This window comes from Galeopterus variegatus, unplaced genomic scaffold (assembly GCF_000696425.1).
Source record: "Galeopterus variegatus unplaced genomic scaffold, G_variegatus-3.0.2 Scaffold2514, whole genome shotgun sequence".
Classification (NCBI taxonomy): Eukaryota; Metazoa; Chordata; class Mammalia; order Dermoptera; family Cynocephalidae; genus Galeopterus; species Galeopterus variegatus.
In genome coordinates, this window is record NW_007728625.1 from 37,174 (window position 1) to 55,288 (window position 18,115).

At 38.9% G+C, this 18,115-nt stretch overlaps 1 protein-coding gene and 1 pseudogene across 2 annotated transcripts in view; both read right to left on the bottom strand.

Annotated features, from left to right (window-relative positions):
• LOC103598134 (tyrosine-protein phosphatase non-receptor type 4-like) overlaps window positions 1-18,115 on the bottom strand; it is a gene marked incomplete at its 3' end in the record, with an annotated part of 184,924 nt that overhangs the window by 36,526 nt on the left and 130,283 nt on the right. The window contains exon 10 of the mRNA XM_008582076.1: window positions 9,399-9,487. Within this exon, the coding sequence (XP_008580298.1) occupies window positions 9,399-9,487 (89 nt within the window). The remainder of the gene's footprint in view (window positions 1-9,398; window positions 9,488-18,115) is intronic.
• On the bottom strand, window positions 13,268-16,916 carry LOC103598132 (annotated as a pseudogene). Its single transcript, XR_551173.1, has 4 exons — window positions 15,203-16,916; window positions 15,113-15,114; window positions 13,880-14,650; window positions 13,268-13,488 (listed from the first exon to the last, which is right to left on the bottom strand). The product of XR_551173.1 is annotated as a catenin alpha-1-like (transcript).

An 18,115-nucleotide genomic window follows, 5' to 3' on the forward strand; every position in this document is an offset into this window, starting at 1 on the left:
CGAGGGTTGCGATCCCATTACCGGTCAGTAAAAAAGACAAAAAGGAAAAAAAAATTATTTTTAGTGGTTGCTCTAGAATTTGCAATATACATTCGCACCTAATCTAACCCACTTTCAAATCACACTATCCTATTTCATGGGTACTGCATGCACTGCATAATATAATCTCCAATTCTTCCCTCCCATCCCTTTGAACATTGTGGTCATTCATTTTATTTATCCAATATATTGTTGCTATTATTATTTCAAACAAACTGTTATCTGTTAGGTCAATTAAAATTTTTTTTTAAGTTTTATTTTTCTTTTATTTTTTAATTTTTTTTAAAAAGATGACCGGTAAGGGGATCTTAACCCTTGACTTGGTGTTGTCAGCACCACGCCCAGCCAGTGAGCGAACCGGCCATCCCTATATGGGATCCGAACCCAGGGCCTTGGTGTTATCAGCACCGCACTCTCCCGAGTGAGCCACTGGGCCGGCCCTTAAGTTTTAATTTTAACCTACACTTATTCTTTCTGCCTTTATGTAGATTCAGATTTCTATTTTATATTATTTTCCTTTTCTCTTCATAATTTCTTTTAACATTTCTTACAAGTCAGGTCTGCTGACAACAAATTCCCTTAATTTTTGTTTGTCTGAGGAAGTCTTTTTTTTTTTTTTTTTGGTGGCTGGTGGCAAGGGGTCTGAACCCTTTACCTTAGAGTTACCAATGCCATGCTCTAACCAAACAAGTGAACTAACTGTTATAACAAGTTATAACACCATCCTCTAACCAACTGAGGTATCTTTCACTTTTGAAGGATAACTTTATTAGATACAAAGTTCTAGGTTGGTGAATTTTTTGTCTTTCAACGTTTAAAAATATTTAACTCCATCATCTTCTAGCCTGCATGGTTTCTGAAGAGAAGTCCAGTGTAAATCCTATCCTTGTGCTTCTGCGGGGAAGGTGTTTTTTACATTTTATTTCTTTCAAGATTCCATCTTTGATTTTCTGCAGTGTGAATATGACACACGTAGTTGTAGCTTTTTTTGGTTTTTAACCTGGTTGTTGTCCCCTGAACTTCCTGAATTTGTAGTTTGATGGCCATCATTAATTTTGGAAAATTATCAGCCACTATTTCTTTAAATATTTCTTAGGTTCATTTCTCTCTTTATTCTCCTTCTGGTATTCCCATTATGTGACATAAATATTCCTTTTTTAAAATTATTTTTTCTCTTTGCCTTTCAATTTGGTAAGTTTCTATTGACCAGTCTTCAAGCTCACTGACTCTTGGCTGTGCCCTATCTACTGATGAGACTATCAATGCCATTATTCATTTCTGTTGCAATATGTTTTTGATTTCTAGCATTACTGTTTGATCCTCTTGTAGGGTTTCCATCTATGCTTACATCACACATCTGTATTAGTTTTCTGTCACTGATAAAGAATATCTGAAACTGGGTAATTTATAAAGCAATGAAAATTTTTTCTTGCATTTTTGGAAGTCCAATGTCCAGGGAACATATCTGGTGAGGGACTTCTTCCTGGTGAGGATTCTCTACACAGTCCCATGGTGACCTAGGTTTTCACATGGAAGGGTGTATTTATTTTTTTACATGCTCATGTGCTCTCTTTATAAAGCCACCAGTCCACACCCATGATAATCCATTAAACCATTAACCCATTACTCCATGAATGGATTAATCCATTCATGAGAGCATAGTTCTCAAGATCTAATCACCTCTTAAAGGTCCCATCTTTCAAATACCATATTGGGGACTAAGTTCCAACATGAGCCCGGGGGGACATTACAATCACAGCACTATCTGTTTTGCATGTTGTATACTTTTTCCATTGGCGCCCTTAGCATATTAATCAGTTATTTTAAAGTCCTATTATGATAATTCCAAAATTGCTGCCATATCTGTCTGGTTCTGATACTTGCTTTATTTCTTCAAATTGTATTTTTTGCCTTCCAGTATGCCTTGTAATTTTTTGTTGAATTCTAGACAGGGTATACTGGGTAAAAGGAAATGGGGTAAATATGGCTTTGGTATAAGAATTTATATTTGCCCGACAAAGTGTGAAGTTATATTTACTATTTGTTGTAAACAAACTGTACATGTCAGAGGTTACAATTTCCTCTAGTATCCTTTTTTTTTGTCTCCCCTGTTGTCTTACGGTTTATCTAGAGGCTCCTTAAATAGTCTGAGCCTTGAAGTTATTTTGGTTGTATTTTCCTATTATTATATAGGAGCCCTGTTGATGTGGCAGCAAGGTGTGGGGTGGGAGGAATCATTCCTTAATCCTATGATTAGGTATCACTGTTTTAGTGGTTTATGCCCCTTAGCTATGACCTCCAGTGCTTCTAAGTTCACCTTTTCCTTAGGTGAGACAAGTAAGCAGGAGGGTCTGAATTGGGTATTTCCCTTCTCCCATTTTGGTTAGGCTTTGATACACCTCATGTTGGTTAGGTGCTGGTAAAATGGTTTTCCCTAAGGCAGGCCTTTGCTAAGAACAGAAAGCTCTAAGCATCCCTCGAATGCTTACCTTTCCCTTCCTGCCAAAGCATGAGTGGATCTTTATCCCATCTTCATTCTGAGAATCTGGTGGGTGGGGCAGCTGGTGGTAAAACTCATGAAAGGTTGGGGGCTTTCCTAAGGCTGAGCCCGCAGAAGTTTTTCTCTCTCAATCTAGTCCAAGCTCAGTATTCAGCAATTAGTGATTCCTCTTTAAGAATTTCTCTCAGTTCCTGGCTCTAGCAGCAGTTTCTAATCCTGATCATTCTCTGTATTCATCTGTCTCTCCAGTTTTCAAATAAGCAGTTTGCCCAGTGTCCTCAGTTCTCTGAGGAATTTAAGAAGAGTTATTGATTTTCTGCTTTTTTCTCATTGTGAGTATATGAGTGACAACGTCCAAGCTTTACATGTCAGAATGGGAACTGGAACTCTCTCATCCCCTTTTCATTGTCTTAAAGGTGTCTTTTGATGTACATTAATTTTGATGAAGTATGTCTAATTTATAGAGTCCAAGTATCTTCAGATTCACCATCCAATGTTTTTAAAAATATGTACTTGAGCTGGATAATTTACAGATAACCATACATGGAAAGATATGAGGGAGCATATTTATTATATGGTATGGTACTCTTTCTACATGTAGCTGTGCTCTGGAATCAAAAGACCTGGGTTTAAAGATCTGCTTCATACTTATCAGTTACCTAGCATTAGGTCACTCAATTTCTCTCGTGTTTCTCCTTCCTTATTTGTAAAAACAATGCTAATAATACCAGACTTGCAGGGTTCTAAGCTACAAATACAATGCATTAAAATTCCTGATCCATTTTTTTACTATCAATTCTACAACTTCCACTTTTATTCTAAACTTCATTCATGCAGAAATTTGGCAATCCCACCATTTAATTTTTGGCCTGAATATCTTATTTTAATTATTAATATGAGTTAAAAGTAGCTGAAATGTACATGATACCACATTATGACTGTAATCATTATCAGTTCACATAAAGTGATTTTGTTTTTCTTTTTTTCTTTTTTAAAGATGACCAGAAAGGGGATCTTGACCCTTGATTTGGTGTTTTCAGCACCACGCTCACCCAATGAGCTAATCAGCCATCCCTATATGGGATCCGAACCCATGGCCTTGGTGTTATCAGCACCACACTCTCCAGAGTGAGCCATGGGCCAGCCCACACATAAAGTGATTTTTATGGTTTTCCAAAGTAGACTTAAAAAGTACTTTGTTAAAATATAAATTTAAAGGCAATGGCAATTCTATGAACACTAATTTGAATAAAGGAATAAAGGGGATGCGGTTGATATGGTTTTTATCCACATACAGTACTTATAAGAAGTATGTTGCCTTTGTGAAAGTAAGTCCATACTTTAAGAACTAAAATAAACCACATATTTGATGATTATCAAAAAATCTATTGATTTTCCTTGGCCTTAAATCACGGCTACCTGTGACCTATTTACAAATATTTTCCTAATGTTGTAGTATAAATTGCTGTGAGTAGTTAGGATCAGAAGAAATCCTTATGTTCCATGATAATGTAGATTAAGTAGGTTTAGCAACTTTAAATCCCATGTATTTAGTTTAATTTTTGAAAATAAAAATTTTAAATGCATACTGTATGTTATTTTCCAATCAATACCTTAGACACTCACATCTTTTTTCTTTTAGAAACCTAATTTGTATGATAAGAACTTCGAAATAATGCATTCTATTTGTCAATATTGAATGAGCTCCAAGCATATTCATCTATGGATACCAACTCATTACAATACAGAATATGTTAACATTGGTCATAATCTGAATTCAACTTCTCTTTCAAGCAACATCTTCCTAAATTCCCTTGTTTCTCCCATCAATCAAAGCAATCGAAGGAGAAAGCAAACCAAATATCCCATCATTTTATGAACTTGCCATGTTCTTTCTTACAATTAGTACTCTGCAAATGCTTGGTACTTCTATCTTGAATGCCCTGGTCCTTCACAAACTGCCCCATTCCACTCTTTCCTTTCAACAGAGGAAATTTCTATTCAACTTTAAAAAACCACCTTAAGGGCCCGGCCTGTGGCTCACTCGGGAGAGTGCAGTGCTGATAACACCAAGGCCACGGGTTCGGATCCCATTTAGGGATGGCCGGTTTGCTCACTGGGTGAGCGTGGTGCTGACAACACCAAGTCAAGGGTTAAGATCCCCTTACCGGTCATCTTTAAAAAAAAAAAAAAAAAAAAAAACACCTTAAATATTCTCTAGAGAGATTGTATCCTTTTTTGTTTACACAGCAATTTGTCAGTAAATCTTCTAGAATCCTTATTTTATAATAATAATAAAGCCAAAAAATATACATTGTAGAATTTTTAAAATACAGAAAATTTTAATTATCACTGCACTATTTTAACCCACATCATCTGAAAAGAATTTGTTTGATTTTGACACTTATATTAAACATAAATTAAAATAAAATTAACTATTTAAAATTTTTTCCTTTATTAAAGTCAGAAATGTCTTAAAATTGTAAATACACATTCACCATTACAAAAATTCACAATGATAATCTTCTCTGAAGGACTTAGTCACAAAATTTTCTTATTGTGCTTTATAATAATTTTTTGTGTTACATCTGTACTTATAGGCAGAGATCATGTCTTCAATTGTTTTATATTCTCCAATGAATATACCACAATTTGAATTGTATAGGAAAGTTAAAAGATGTGAGATGAAACATTAAATGATCTTTAGTTTTACCAGCTTTACAGAGAAATAATTTACATATATAATAAAATTTACCAACTTTAGGTGAACAATTCAATGAGTTTTGACAAATGTATTTAGTTGTGTAACCACCACCCACAATAATCACCATATATTTTCATCATCCCAAAAAGTTCCTTTGGTGTCCCTGTGTAGTTAATGGTCTCCTCCCATTTTCAGGCTATGGGAACCAATTACCTTTTGTCTCTATAATTTGTATTTTCTACAAAATCATATAAATAGAAACAAAGAGTATATGTAGTCTTTAGTGCCTGATCTTACACTCAGTATAATGCTTTAAGGGTAGGATCACCCATATACTTTATTATATCAATAACTCACTTCTTTTCAATGTTGAGTGGAATTCCATTCTGTAAATATACCATATTTTTTAAAATCCTTTCTATTGATAATTTGAATTTGTTTTGTGTTATTATGAATATTAGAGTACATATCTTTATATGAACTTCGGTTTTCTGAGTAAATATCTAAGACTAGTATTGCTATATTAAATGGTAAATGCATGTTCAACTTTAAAGAAACTGCCAAACTCTTTCCTAAAGCTGGTGTATGAGATTTCTAGGTGACCCACTTCCTTGCATCACTTAGTACTATTTTTTTTTTTTTTAAAGATGACCGGTAAGGGGATCTCAACCCTTGGCTTGGTGTTGTCAGCACCACGCTCAGCCATTGAGCAAACCGGCCATCCCTATATAGGATCCGAACCCGCGGCCTTGGTGTTATCAGCACCGCACTCTACCGGGTGAGCCACGGGCCGGCCCTAGTACTATTTTTTTAAATGGAGCTATTCTACTTGGTGTAGACAAATAGCTTGATGTATTTTTAGTGGGATTTTCATCAATGACAGAAAATCTTTTCACATGCTTATTTACCATTTGTATATTTGTATATTTCACGTGCTTATTTGCCATTTGTATATTTTCTTTGGTGGAAGTGGCTGTTAAAATATTCTTTTTAATCAGGTTAACTTCTTATTCTTTATGTACATTAGATTCAAGTCCTTTATCAGATATAAATTTTAAAAAAGACTGTATCTTGCCTATTAAGAGTGATTTTTTTTTTTTTTTTTTTAAAGATGACCGGTAAGGGGATCTTAACCCTTGACTTGGTGTTGTCAGCACCATGCTCACCCAGTGAGCTAACCGGCCATCCCTATGTGGGATCCGAACCCTTGGCCTTGGTGTTATCAGCACCGCACTCTCCCGAGTGAGCCACAGGGCCGGCCCAAGAGTGATTTTTGAAGAACCTTTTATAATATTTTTTTAAATTTTGGCAGCTGGCCAGTGCAGGGATCTGAACCCTTGATCTTTGTGTTATAACAACACTGTGCTCTAACCAACTGAGATAACCAGCCAGCCCTGAAGAATTTAATTCTGATGAAGGCCTTTTTGTAAATTCTTTATTGTATGGTTCACATTTTTGTGATCTATCTAGGAAATTTATCTTGATTTTTTGGTAAAATTTTTTTGGTTTTTAAAAATATTTGCTTCTGTTAACTATTATATTTCGACTAAAGTGTTGTTAAAGTGACTAATTACAAAAAATCTATTAAATAAAGATCACATATATTGAAAAATCAGGACCAACTCTTTTAGGAAGTATAAAAAAGAAACAGATGAATATATTTCTTTTGTATTTATTTCTTCCCCAAAAGAAAATCACTGTATTAAAAAAACAAACAAAAACCCTTAAATACATCAAACACACACACACAAAATGGTAGATATACATGAAGTATGATCAAAGTGATCACTTACAATTTTCAAGTTATCCCCTTAAAAGGAAGTGGAACATACCATATTTCCTTTTTCCTATTCTAGAATAAAATGATGGTAGTGAGCTATCCTGGACAATGAGGACAAGGACAACATTTTAGGGATAGGAAAACAATAAGACAAAAAATAACATTAGTTTTAAATCCCATGGGTTGTCTTTCCACTCTGTTGATTGTTTCCTTTGCTCTGCAGAAGCTTTTTAGTTTGATATAATCCCATTTGTCTATATTTTCTTTCAGTGCCCATGCTTTTGGGGTCTTATTCATAAAGTTTTTGCCCAGTTCTGCATGCTAAAGTGTTTCCCCTATTTTCTTCTAGGGGTTTTATAGTTTCAGGTCTTATTTTTAAATCTTTAATCCATTTTGAGTTGATGGTATATGGAGAGGGGTATGGGTCTAGTTTCATTCTTCTATATATGGATACCTAGTTTTCCCAGCCCCATTTATTGAAGAGGCCGTCCTTTCCCCAATGTATGTCTTGGTGCCTTTGTCAAAGATCAATTTGCTGTAAGTATGTGGATTGATTTCTGGGTTCTCTGTTCTTTTCCAATGGTCCATGTGTCTGTTTTTATGCCAGTACCATGTTGTTTTGGTTACTATAGTTTTGTAGTATAATTTGAAGTCAGGTAGTGTAAAGCCTCCAGCTTTATTTTTTTTACTCAGGATTGCTTTGGTATTCAGGGTCTTTTGTTGTTTCATATGAATATTAGGATTGTTATTTCTATTTCTGTGAAGAATGTCATTGGTATTTTGATGGAGATTGCATTGAATCTGTAGATTGCTTTGGGTAGCATGGACATAAAAGACAACCTACAGAATGGGAGAAAATATTTGCAAACTATGCATCTGACAAGGGATTAATATCCAAAATATACAAGGAACTCAAACAACAGTAAAAAAAAAAAAACAACCTAATTAAAAACTTGGCAAAGAAGCTGAATAGACATTTCTCAAAAGACATACAAATGGCCAACAGGTACATGAAAAAATGCTCAATATCACTAATCATGAGGGAAATGCAAATCAAAACCACCCTGAGACACCATCTCATCCCAATTAGACTGCTATTATCAAAAAGACAGAGAATGACAAATCCTAGCAAGGATGTGAAAAAGGGAGAATGCTTCTACACTGTTGATAGGACTGTCAATTAGTATAGCTTTTATGGAAAACAGTATGGAGGTTTCCCAAACAACTACAGAGAGATCTACTATACGATCCAGTAATCCCACTACTGGGTATATACCCAAAGGAATGGACATCATCATGTCGAAGGGAAACCTGGACTCCTGTATTTATCAAAACTCTATTTTTTTGTCTTCTCAGTCCTCCAAACTCCTCCAACCTTTGCCTAACTTCTTGGTACCAATTTTCTGTATTAGTCTATTCCTGTTGTTTATAACAAAATACTTGGAATTGGGTAATTTATAAAGAAAATGAAATTTATTGCTTACAGTTTCTAAGGATGGGGAGTCCAAAGTCCATCTGGTGGTGGTGACAGTGACCCAGGGGTCTCACACTGCAAGATGGTGGAAGGAGAGAGAGAGGGAGGGAGAGGGGGGGGGGAGAGAGAGAGAGAGCGAAAGAACAAACACAATAATATGGTGTGAATAGAACTGTGGTTATCAGAGGGGGCAGGAGTAAGAGGGTATTTAGGGAGAAATTGGTTAATGGACACAAAGAATGAATATATTCTGTAATGACTGATATGCCAACTGTCCTGATTTGATCATCACATACTGTACACAAATATTGACAGTCAACTTTGTACCCCACAATTATGTATAATCAATTATGTTTCAATAAAAATTAATAAATAAACAAACAAACCCCATGGAGCCACCATACTTTCTTGTACGAATTTAAATTACTGTAACATTGGGTCTTTGTTGCCGTAGCCTTGCCTATATAGCAGCTAATAAACTAGCATTCCACTGAATGCATTTAAGTGACATGCTATACGTTATACAAAGGTACTTCAAAAAGTTCATGGAAAAATGAAATTAAAAGATAATACAAATCTTTCCACGAACTGCTTGAAGACCCCTCGTACTTATAGCACTTAGCATGGTAGAAGACACCGTACACATTTTAATATTATTACTATATTACATATTTAGAGATTCTCTAAGAGAAAAATTCATAAGTAATAAACTTTTTAATAAGCAATTTGAAATTAAAAATTATTTTGGTATCTTCTGGTAGGTTCCAAGTAAGTGGGATAAAGCATTTGTTGTATCACATGAGTAAATTGACATCATTAAAACAGATGAACAGTCACTTTCTTTAATTATTATATTTGGTAATATCGTGGTAAAAGCAAAAGTACTTATGAAAGTTCTTACCATGGAAAGGTATTCATTCGTACTCTATTCTTATAAATGAGAATTCCTCCTGACATCACTCCAATCATAATTTCATTGTTACTTTGATCCTTCAAAAAAATAAAATAAAAACATGACAAATCTAAAATAATAGGCTTTAATTGTTAGACAGATATTTTAAAAACAGGATTTTATTTTTTTAACACAACATTGCATTTTTAAAGGTAGCACAGAATTATGTATTTACAAACCCAAATGGTAACTATTGGCTCATAAAAATAAAGGACAAACTTCAATCCAAACATAAATGTTGCATTATAAAAATTCAATTATCTAAAGCAAAAACAATGTCAGGATTTCCCATAATTTATGTCTGGGGCTGATTCTTTGGGGTAGAAAGCTAGAATCCAGAAATTAAAAGTTCTTTTCCTTTTGCAGAATGACGAGTTAGTATCCATCCTTCCATTTCGAAAACTATCAAGATCCAATTACTGAGTAAATATGGTGCTAGGTTTGCAAAAATAAATAAATCACGGAGGAGTTCCGATTTCGGTAAAGGGGAACATGTAATAAAACTATTTACAATACAATGAAAAATCCTATAACTAATATAATGCATTAGAAACATCATGAGAGTATAGAATGAAGATCAATTCTTGGAGAGTTTGGAGGACCCCAGAGAAGAAAACTTGAATTGTGTGTCAAAAATGAGGGAGAGTTTCATACTAGCTGACCCAATTTGAACAGTTAACCTGCATTCCTGGGAGAATAAAGAGAATTAAAGCACTTTTTTTAGATGCTAATCAACCTTGAAACAGTTTTGCTTCTTCACTTGAAACACTATAGGCAACCTAATATAGCAAGCATGCTTTTACCTTTTATCATTGTTTAGTTCAGAAGATAGAACTAATTAATAAAAACGTAAACAAGATTTTTTTTTGACCGGTAAGGGGATCGCAACCCTTGGCACCATGCTCAGCCAGTGAGCACACCGGCCATCCCCACATAGGATCCGAACCCATGGCCTCGGTGCTACCAGCACCACACTCTCCTAAGTGAGCCACGAGGCTGGCCCTAAACAAGATTTTATAATTGTCTCCCTAGAACAAATCTTTTAAAATGTAGTTTCAATAATTACAAATGAAATAAAATCTTATTAAATCCATATGTCAGGTAGGATAATACACAAGTGGTCAAATGCAACAGTGTATGAAGGTACTTCAAAAAGTTCATGGAAAAATGTAATTAAAAGATAATGTGAATCTTTCTATAAACTTTTTTTTTTTTTTTTTAAAAGATGACCGGTAAGGGGATCTCAACCCTTGGCTTGGTGTTGTCAGCACCACGCTCAGCTAGTGAGCAAACCGGCCATCCCTATATAGGATCCGAACCCGTGGCCTTGGTGTTATCAGCACCGCACTCTACCGAGTGAGCCACGGGCCGGCCTGTTTCTATAAACTTTTTGAAGAACCCTTGTATATGAATTTGTCTGGCTGCTCTCTTTTGGCAATAACCACCACTACTATACACTATTATTATGTCATTTTTTAAAGGACATTAATTAAAAGTTTGGATCAAGATGGTAGACTAAGCCTAAAAGATGGAAGACAAAGTATAGGCTGCTATCACAACCTTATAAAACATCAGAGAAAATATATGAAAAGAGAAAGAATCTGCAATACTTGAAAACAATCTACAACACTTGAAGAAATTTTATCAATGGACCGGACATTTTGAGGAATCCTTAAAGACAAAGTGGGTAAGATCAGATTTACAGAGATAGCAATTAAATCCCCCCCCACAGCCTAAACTATGAACAAAAGAGACTGCTCTATGTGGAGAAAGAAACAGAAACAAAGTCAACAGATACAAGTTCAGAGATGATGGATAAAAGAAATAAATAAAGGGGGTTCTAGCTGGTCTCCTGGCCAAAAAAAAGAAAAAAGAAATTAAGAGGGCCCTCAAATTACTGTCAGGATGATCAGGTAGGGAGCAGCTAAGGCAATTAGCTCCTACCAATCTCACAGTCATACTCTGACTGGACAGGGCTACAGGAAATAGAAGTGTGTGCAGCCTGTAAAATAGCAAACAGTGGATACTAGGGACAGGGAATTAGAATGAGTGATCCCCAGAAGGGACTGATGGAGAACCCCAAACTGAAAAAGGCAAACTATAGATAGGCACATTGTACCTGGCTACATATTCCATCCCTCCTCCACCATCACTATGGCAGGCTACAGTAAAGAAAACAGCATCCACAAGTAAGTGAACTAGGAATCACAAATACAAAAGGAAGTACACAACCAAGGATCACCAAGCATTTGATGAGAACTATTATTATTACCGAAAGAGATATACCAAACTCAGCAAACAGATAAATCAATCAAGATGCTATGTTGGTAGAAAAACAAACACGTTTAGGGATATGTAGGGACTCAAGTTCTTAAAATTATAGATATCTAGACTGATGTGACAGTTCTCAAGGTGGTGTCAGAGGTGAGCAAGATAAAACAAGAGTATTATGTCTTTGCCGTGGATTAAATGACCCCCCGCCAATTCACTGAAGCTTGACCCTCACTGTAACAGTGTTAAGAGGGTGGGAAATCTGTTTATAGTATTTCAAAGGTGGGGCCTTAAAGAGGTGATTAAATTGCCAGGACTATGCTCTTGTCAATGGAAAAATCCATTCATGGAGTAATGGGTTAATGGTTTACTGGGTAACAATGGATATAAACTGGTGTCTTTACAAGGTGAGCACATGAAAGAGCTCTTGCTTATGCCATTCTTGGCATGTGATACCCTGGTTGCCATGGGGACCCTGTAGAGAGTTCTCACCAAGAAGCCTCTCATTAGATGTGCCCCCTGGACCACGGACTTCCCAGCCTCCCAAACTGTAAGAATAAATTTAATTTCTTCATAAATTACCCAGTTTCAGGTATTGTTATAAGCAATAAAAAACAGACTAATACAGTCCTTCATGGACTCAAATGCTTATAATTCCAATGTCTACAAAAATGTACTTTAACCACCCTAATTTAAAATACCTTACTTTGTTTTTCTTCATATAACTTATTACTATCCAATATTATACTATACATTTACTTGTGTACTGTTTTTTTCCCATCTTCTTCACCCATCTACCTAAGTAACAGTAAGTAGAGCATTTGTTTTGTCAACTGTTGGGTTCTTAGGCGTAGAACAGTACTCATTTATGGAATGAATGGCTGACTATCATCTGTATGAAAATGTCTTACCTGTTTAGCTTGGCATCACAGGCCTTTAAACAACTATCCTACCCCATTTTATCTCCCCCATCTAAATAGTAAAAATCTACTCTACTCAGACTTGTTTCACGATGTACTCTGTATCCATAATTCCATGTACTTTATTTTAATGGAATTTTAATTTTTATTTAGGCTTATAAAAAATATAGCTAGAAATACGTTCCTGAACTCTAAAAGCAGTTGTTTTTTTTTTTTTTCCCCTTTCTGTCTTTTTTACTGACCGGTAACGGGATCGCAACCCTCGGTGTCGCGCCCGTACTGGGGACCGGCAACGGGATCGCAACCCTCGGTGTTGCGCCCGCACCGCGCTCAGCCAGTGAGCGGGAACCGGTCTCCACATGGGATCCGAACCCTCAGTGGGAGCGCTGCCGCACTCCCAAGCAGCGCACTCTCCAGTGCGCCACCGGGCTGGCCCTCTAAAAGCATTTTTGACTGACTTAACCACAAATATGTCCTTGCAAAATTCACCACCTGGCCAGGTTCAAAATCTGCCTATTTCCCAATGGAATCTACCATCAGTGTTCTATTTAGCAAATATATATCTGAGTGAAGAAGTGATTGATCTTCAAGGGCACCGAGGCGTGGGGGCAGCTGTCTTGGGCAGACTTAGATACTGTCCATGGCTTTGAACTCGCTGAGGGCCTGCACGGGACTCATGTGCTTCTCCTGAGATGCTCGTTTAATCTTGGTCTGTTTCTCCTGTTTCTCTCCCTTCATCAAGGGCTTTTTGTCCGACACCTTCTTCTTCCAGGACACGGCAGGAAGGTTGAGGGAAGCCACGCCCAGAAGCTTTTGGTATTCAGCAGAGGCTACGTAGGACGCCTTCACTGTTGGAGTTTGGATGTGTTGTCCCCTCCAAAACTCATGTGGAAATTTGATCCCCAATGTGGTGGTATTGGAAACTGATTGAGTCATAGGGGTGGATCTCTCATGAATGGATTAATGCTCTGGGGGTGAGTAATGAGTGAGTTCTCGCTCTATTAGCTCCTGCAAGATCTTGTTTTTATACAACCCTGGCACCTCCTCTCTCTCTCTCTTGCTTCCTCTCTCGCCATGTGATCTGCTCGTACCCACCAGCAGCCTGCCACTTTTCCATCATGAGTAGAAGCAGCCTGAGGCCTGTGCCATATGCAGCTGTCCCAGAATCGTAAGCCAGATAAACCTCTTTGCCTTATAAATTATCCAGTTCTGTTATAGCAACACAAAATGGACTAAAACAACCGTGCACCACGGTGTTCAAGTTTTTGGCTCCCCAGATCAGGGACATGGCGCTGTCCACCCCGGAGACAACGAGCTCTCCACCCAGGTTCTGTACCTCAACCTTGACTTTGCTGCAGATGTCAAGCTGGTGGCAGTAGGGGGCGAAGTGCTGCAGGTAGGCCAGCAGGTCCTGCTTCCAGGCCAACTCTGGGCAACGGTCTGCAATGGTACAGCCAAGCTTATCCATCCTGGATCCTGTCTCAGCAATTTTCCTGGCAGCACTGATCATATCTGATGTATTTTTTAGTGGTCCTTAACTTCAAGTGAAGTCAGTCATCTCCACCATAATCATGCACATGTGCTTCGCCAGCATGATGATATTATTGCCACTATCATCCCTCTTGGACACTTCAGAATCCAGCTTGCTCTCTTCTTCCTGAAAGCTGGCCACCTGTTCTGCAATCTTCGTTTTTTGCTCCTGGGGAGGCTGAGCCATGATCTCCTGGGCACTCTGGCTGGCTATCAGCTGATCACCTTCAGTCTCAACACTTGTCCTACTTTGACATTGAAATCTTCCATCTCAAAGCCAGAGTCATCCAACTCCTCAGGGGTCCTTATCATCAGCACTGCTTTCCTGATGTACTGGATGCTATTGTACACCAGGTGGGAAGCATTGATAAATTTGTTCTCATCTATGGACTGGACCGGGTCTGAGCTGAGGGATTCCACAGCCACTTCTACTTGCTATGTAAAATGTGACATAACTGTTGGAGAGCAGCTTGGTGGCTTCTAGAATTGTGGAAGTAGAGATAACCCCCAACCTTTTTGGTAAACAATACCAGATACTTAGGACCTTCCATTACCAGGTGCTTAAGACCTTTCGTCGCCAGAAGATTAGGACTTTCCGCTGCCAGGGGGAAGGGACTTTCCAAAGAGCCCAAAGTTCACCCTGTCCCAGGAAGGGAGTATGCTCACTTGATTGCAGGAACGGCATGACACCTTATCTTTGGACACCAAGGGAGGAAAGAGGGGGGGGTGGACCGTTGGTCAATACCTCAGTCTTTCCTTTGCCCGCCAAAAGCTAAAAGCCCAATGGTTTTAAAAATTGCTTAAAGTGGCCAATAAACGGCGTACAACCCAGCCTGTTACCAAAGCCTGCCTACCAAACTGTATAAAAGATGCTTGAGTTAAGAGCTCGGGGCCGCTCCTGTCCTGAAAACGGGGTGACCTCCAGCATGCCGGAAATAAAACCTCTTGCTTGTGCATCGATCTCTGCCTCCTGGTCTTTGCGAGATGAGCCTTCCCATCAAGTTAAGATTCGTGCTTTTGGGCCAGTCTTACAGAACCTCCTCTGTGTAGACTCCTGGCTTATAGTTGTCCATCTCTGAGGTGACTACGTGAATGACCTGGGCTGCCCGGCCTCATACTACACCAGCTGTGCAGTCCAGCCCATCCACATCCTTCTCTTGGAGAGCAATGACACATTTGTTCACATCTTCCAAAATGTGATTCTCTGAGACAGCCAAGAAGTCATTAATGGAAGTAATGTCATCGACAGCATCTGTGAGAACACAGACTTGTTTTTCCCACTGTTCTTTAAGAAGATCCATGTTCTCTTGGGCCAGTTTACTCTGTGGTTTTGCTGCTAAAGCCAATGCAGCATTGATAACCTGAGGACAGAGGGCTTCTAACTGACTTACAAACATTCAAACAAGCTTTATGCTTTCTTCATTGTTTCAGATGGAACAGACCAAGTTGGCAACCTCAATTAACTTGTTGGCATGTTCACGGAAACCTTGGGCATACTCCTTAACCTCTTTCTCATTTCCATTTTTTGTAGCTTCGATCAATACAAAAGTGGAACATTGGTTTCCAGGAAAGGATCTGGCATGTGGTCCATGACAACTTTGTGGAGCTGTTTATGCAAGTCCCTGGTCTTCTTAGTCATTTTATCTATTCAGTACATCACTTCTTTCTTTACATCTGGCATTGCCCATGTACTCAGACAGCAGGTCCTGCAGGGCCTGGTGGACAGCACTGAACTCTGCCATGACTCGCTCTGGCTGCTCATCATGCATGCAGGAAGAGTCAGCCATAAGGGCAGCCTTGCTAATGATGCTCTCTAGATGCTTCTCAGGGAAGGCCTAAAATGCTCCTCACTGAAGCTCAAGGGATCCATTGTGATTTGTTCATCAAAGTTATTGAGTGCATGTGCCAGTTCTCCTCCTCCTCCTCCTCCCCCCTTTTGCTGGGACACATCATCTGACCCGGTGGCCTGGGCTGCACCGCAAATGCCTGTGACTGCCTGCTGAAGTTGCTTGTATATCAGGTCCCTGTTGGCCTTATAGGCTGCCATGTCACGGTGCTGTAGATATGCCTGTGATGCAGTATAGAGGATTAGAACGTTTCTCTGCAGGACTCCTCTAGCTGCAGCCATCTGATCATGATGGCCTACGTCTTTCAGTTCCTGTTGCCTTTTGGCTGCCATAATGTTCAGCATATTCACTTCAGGTTTCAGGGCTTTATACTGTATTCCTAAGTCTTGTTCATTGCCAGCATTCCTCAGTTTCAAGATACCATCTTCTACAACTTTCAGCTGAATAAGTAATTTGTAGATGTCTGCCACGTCAGCCAAAATCAGCAGCTGGGTAATGGCAAAGAGCAAGGCTTGAGCTGCCCAAACCATGTTGCCCTACTTCACGGAAGAACAGGGATCACCTGCAAACTCTCCTGCAGCACTCTTCATCAAATCACTTTGTTTTCGATCATCTTCCACAGTAGCCACAAGCTCCTCCTTGAGAAACTGGCTCTCCTTTGCAATTCTATCCCCCTTCCCCAAGAAATTCTCAGTTGCTTGTTCAACAGATGCAGCCAAAACATGGGCCTTCTTAGAATGACCTCTCTTCTTATTAGAGGGCCCCTTACTATTGGTGTTTACCAGGGTTGTAACCTGTGTAACAAGAGGCTCCAACAATATTTTAACTACCAGAGTCCTGATCTCTTGACTTTTGGGGTACCATTTGAAGTTTATGCTGCCTCTGTGGACAGCAGTCATTTCTGCGGCAGGCGGGGCAAGGGCTAGAGAATTCCCGAGGACCGAAACCCTAATTCCATGTTTTGTTAAAGCCATTTTCATACTTCTTTCACATCTCTCTGCCAAATCAAATCAAAACAAAGTCTAGCTCACATTCATCTTCTCTGTGAAAACCTCATTAATCCAAATCTACGTTTCCCTCATATTACTCTGTTTCTCAAACCACTTACCTGAAATACCCAATTATTGTCAGTGATATGACAAGGGCTGGGATTGTGTGTGAGTGTCTGTCAAACTATGTGTGGTAGGGCCGGCCCATTGCTCACTTGGGAGAGTGTGGTGCTGACAACACTAAGTCAAGAGTTAAGATCCCCTTACCGGTCATCTTTAAACAAACAACCAAAAAAATTCAAACTATATGTGGTAAAGGACTAGTTATGTCTGTTTGTTCTGTTTAAATTTCCTATCTGTCAGGTATTGATACTTTTGCAAAAGACAGAGATGACATAGAGGTGCTACGGTTAAGGCCTTGAATTCTCACAGCGCCAATTGTCTAGCTCTTAATCCTGTTCGTGATGCCAATTGTAAAGCTACTTGACCACAACTACACCAGTTGTGGTGCTCTTTTACCTGCTGGTAATCCTGTACCAACTGGGCCAACTGTCCAGCTTAGGCTGGGTCTGGAGCCCACAGACCCCTCAAGCTTGTTCACAGACTGGGCCACAAACCCTTCACATACCAGGCTGGGTCACCAGACCCCTTAACACAGGTCTATGAGCTAGGTAACCAGCCAAAAGGTCCTTGGAAGCCGTAGGTTTGGAAAAGCATGGCTGTGCTGACAGCAGCCGCTCAGACCAGGCAGTAAACACCAGGCAAAGTGGTGGTGCTGTGCTAAACACACACACACACGCGCACGCGTTTAGAAAGAATGCTGAACCACACCCAACTGGACCCGAGGCGAGGGCCCTGACCAAACTATTCTATTTTCCCAACACATGCTTTATGTTAAACTGCTATGAAAGTTTCTAAATGCTTACACTTTATTTATTTAATACTTTCTGTGTTTATCTTGTCACGGACCAATAACAAACAGTTCATGGATCAACACCAATATATATATATTTTTTTCCTTTTTGGCTTTTTTTCGTGTCCGGCAACGGATCACAACCCTCAGTGTCGCGCCCATACCGGACCAGGACCGGCCACGGGATCGCAACCCT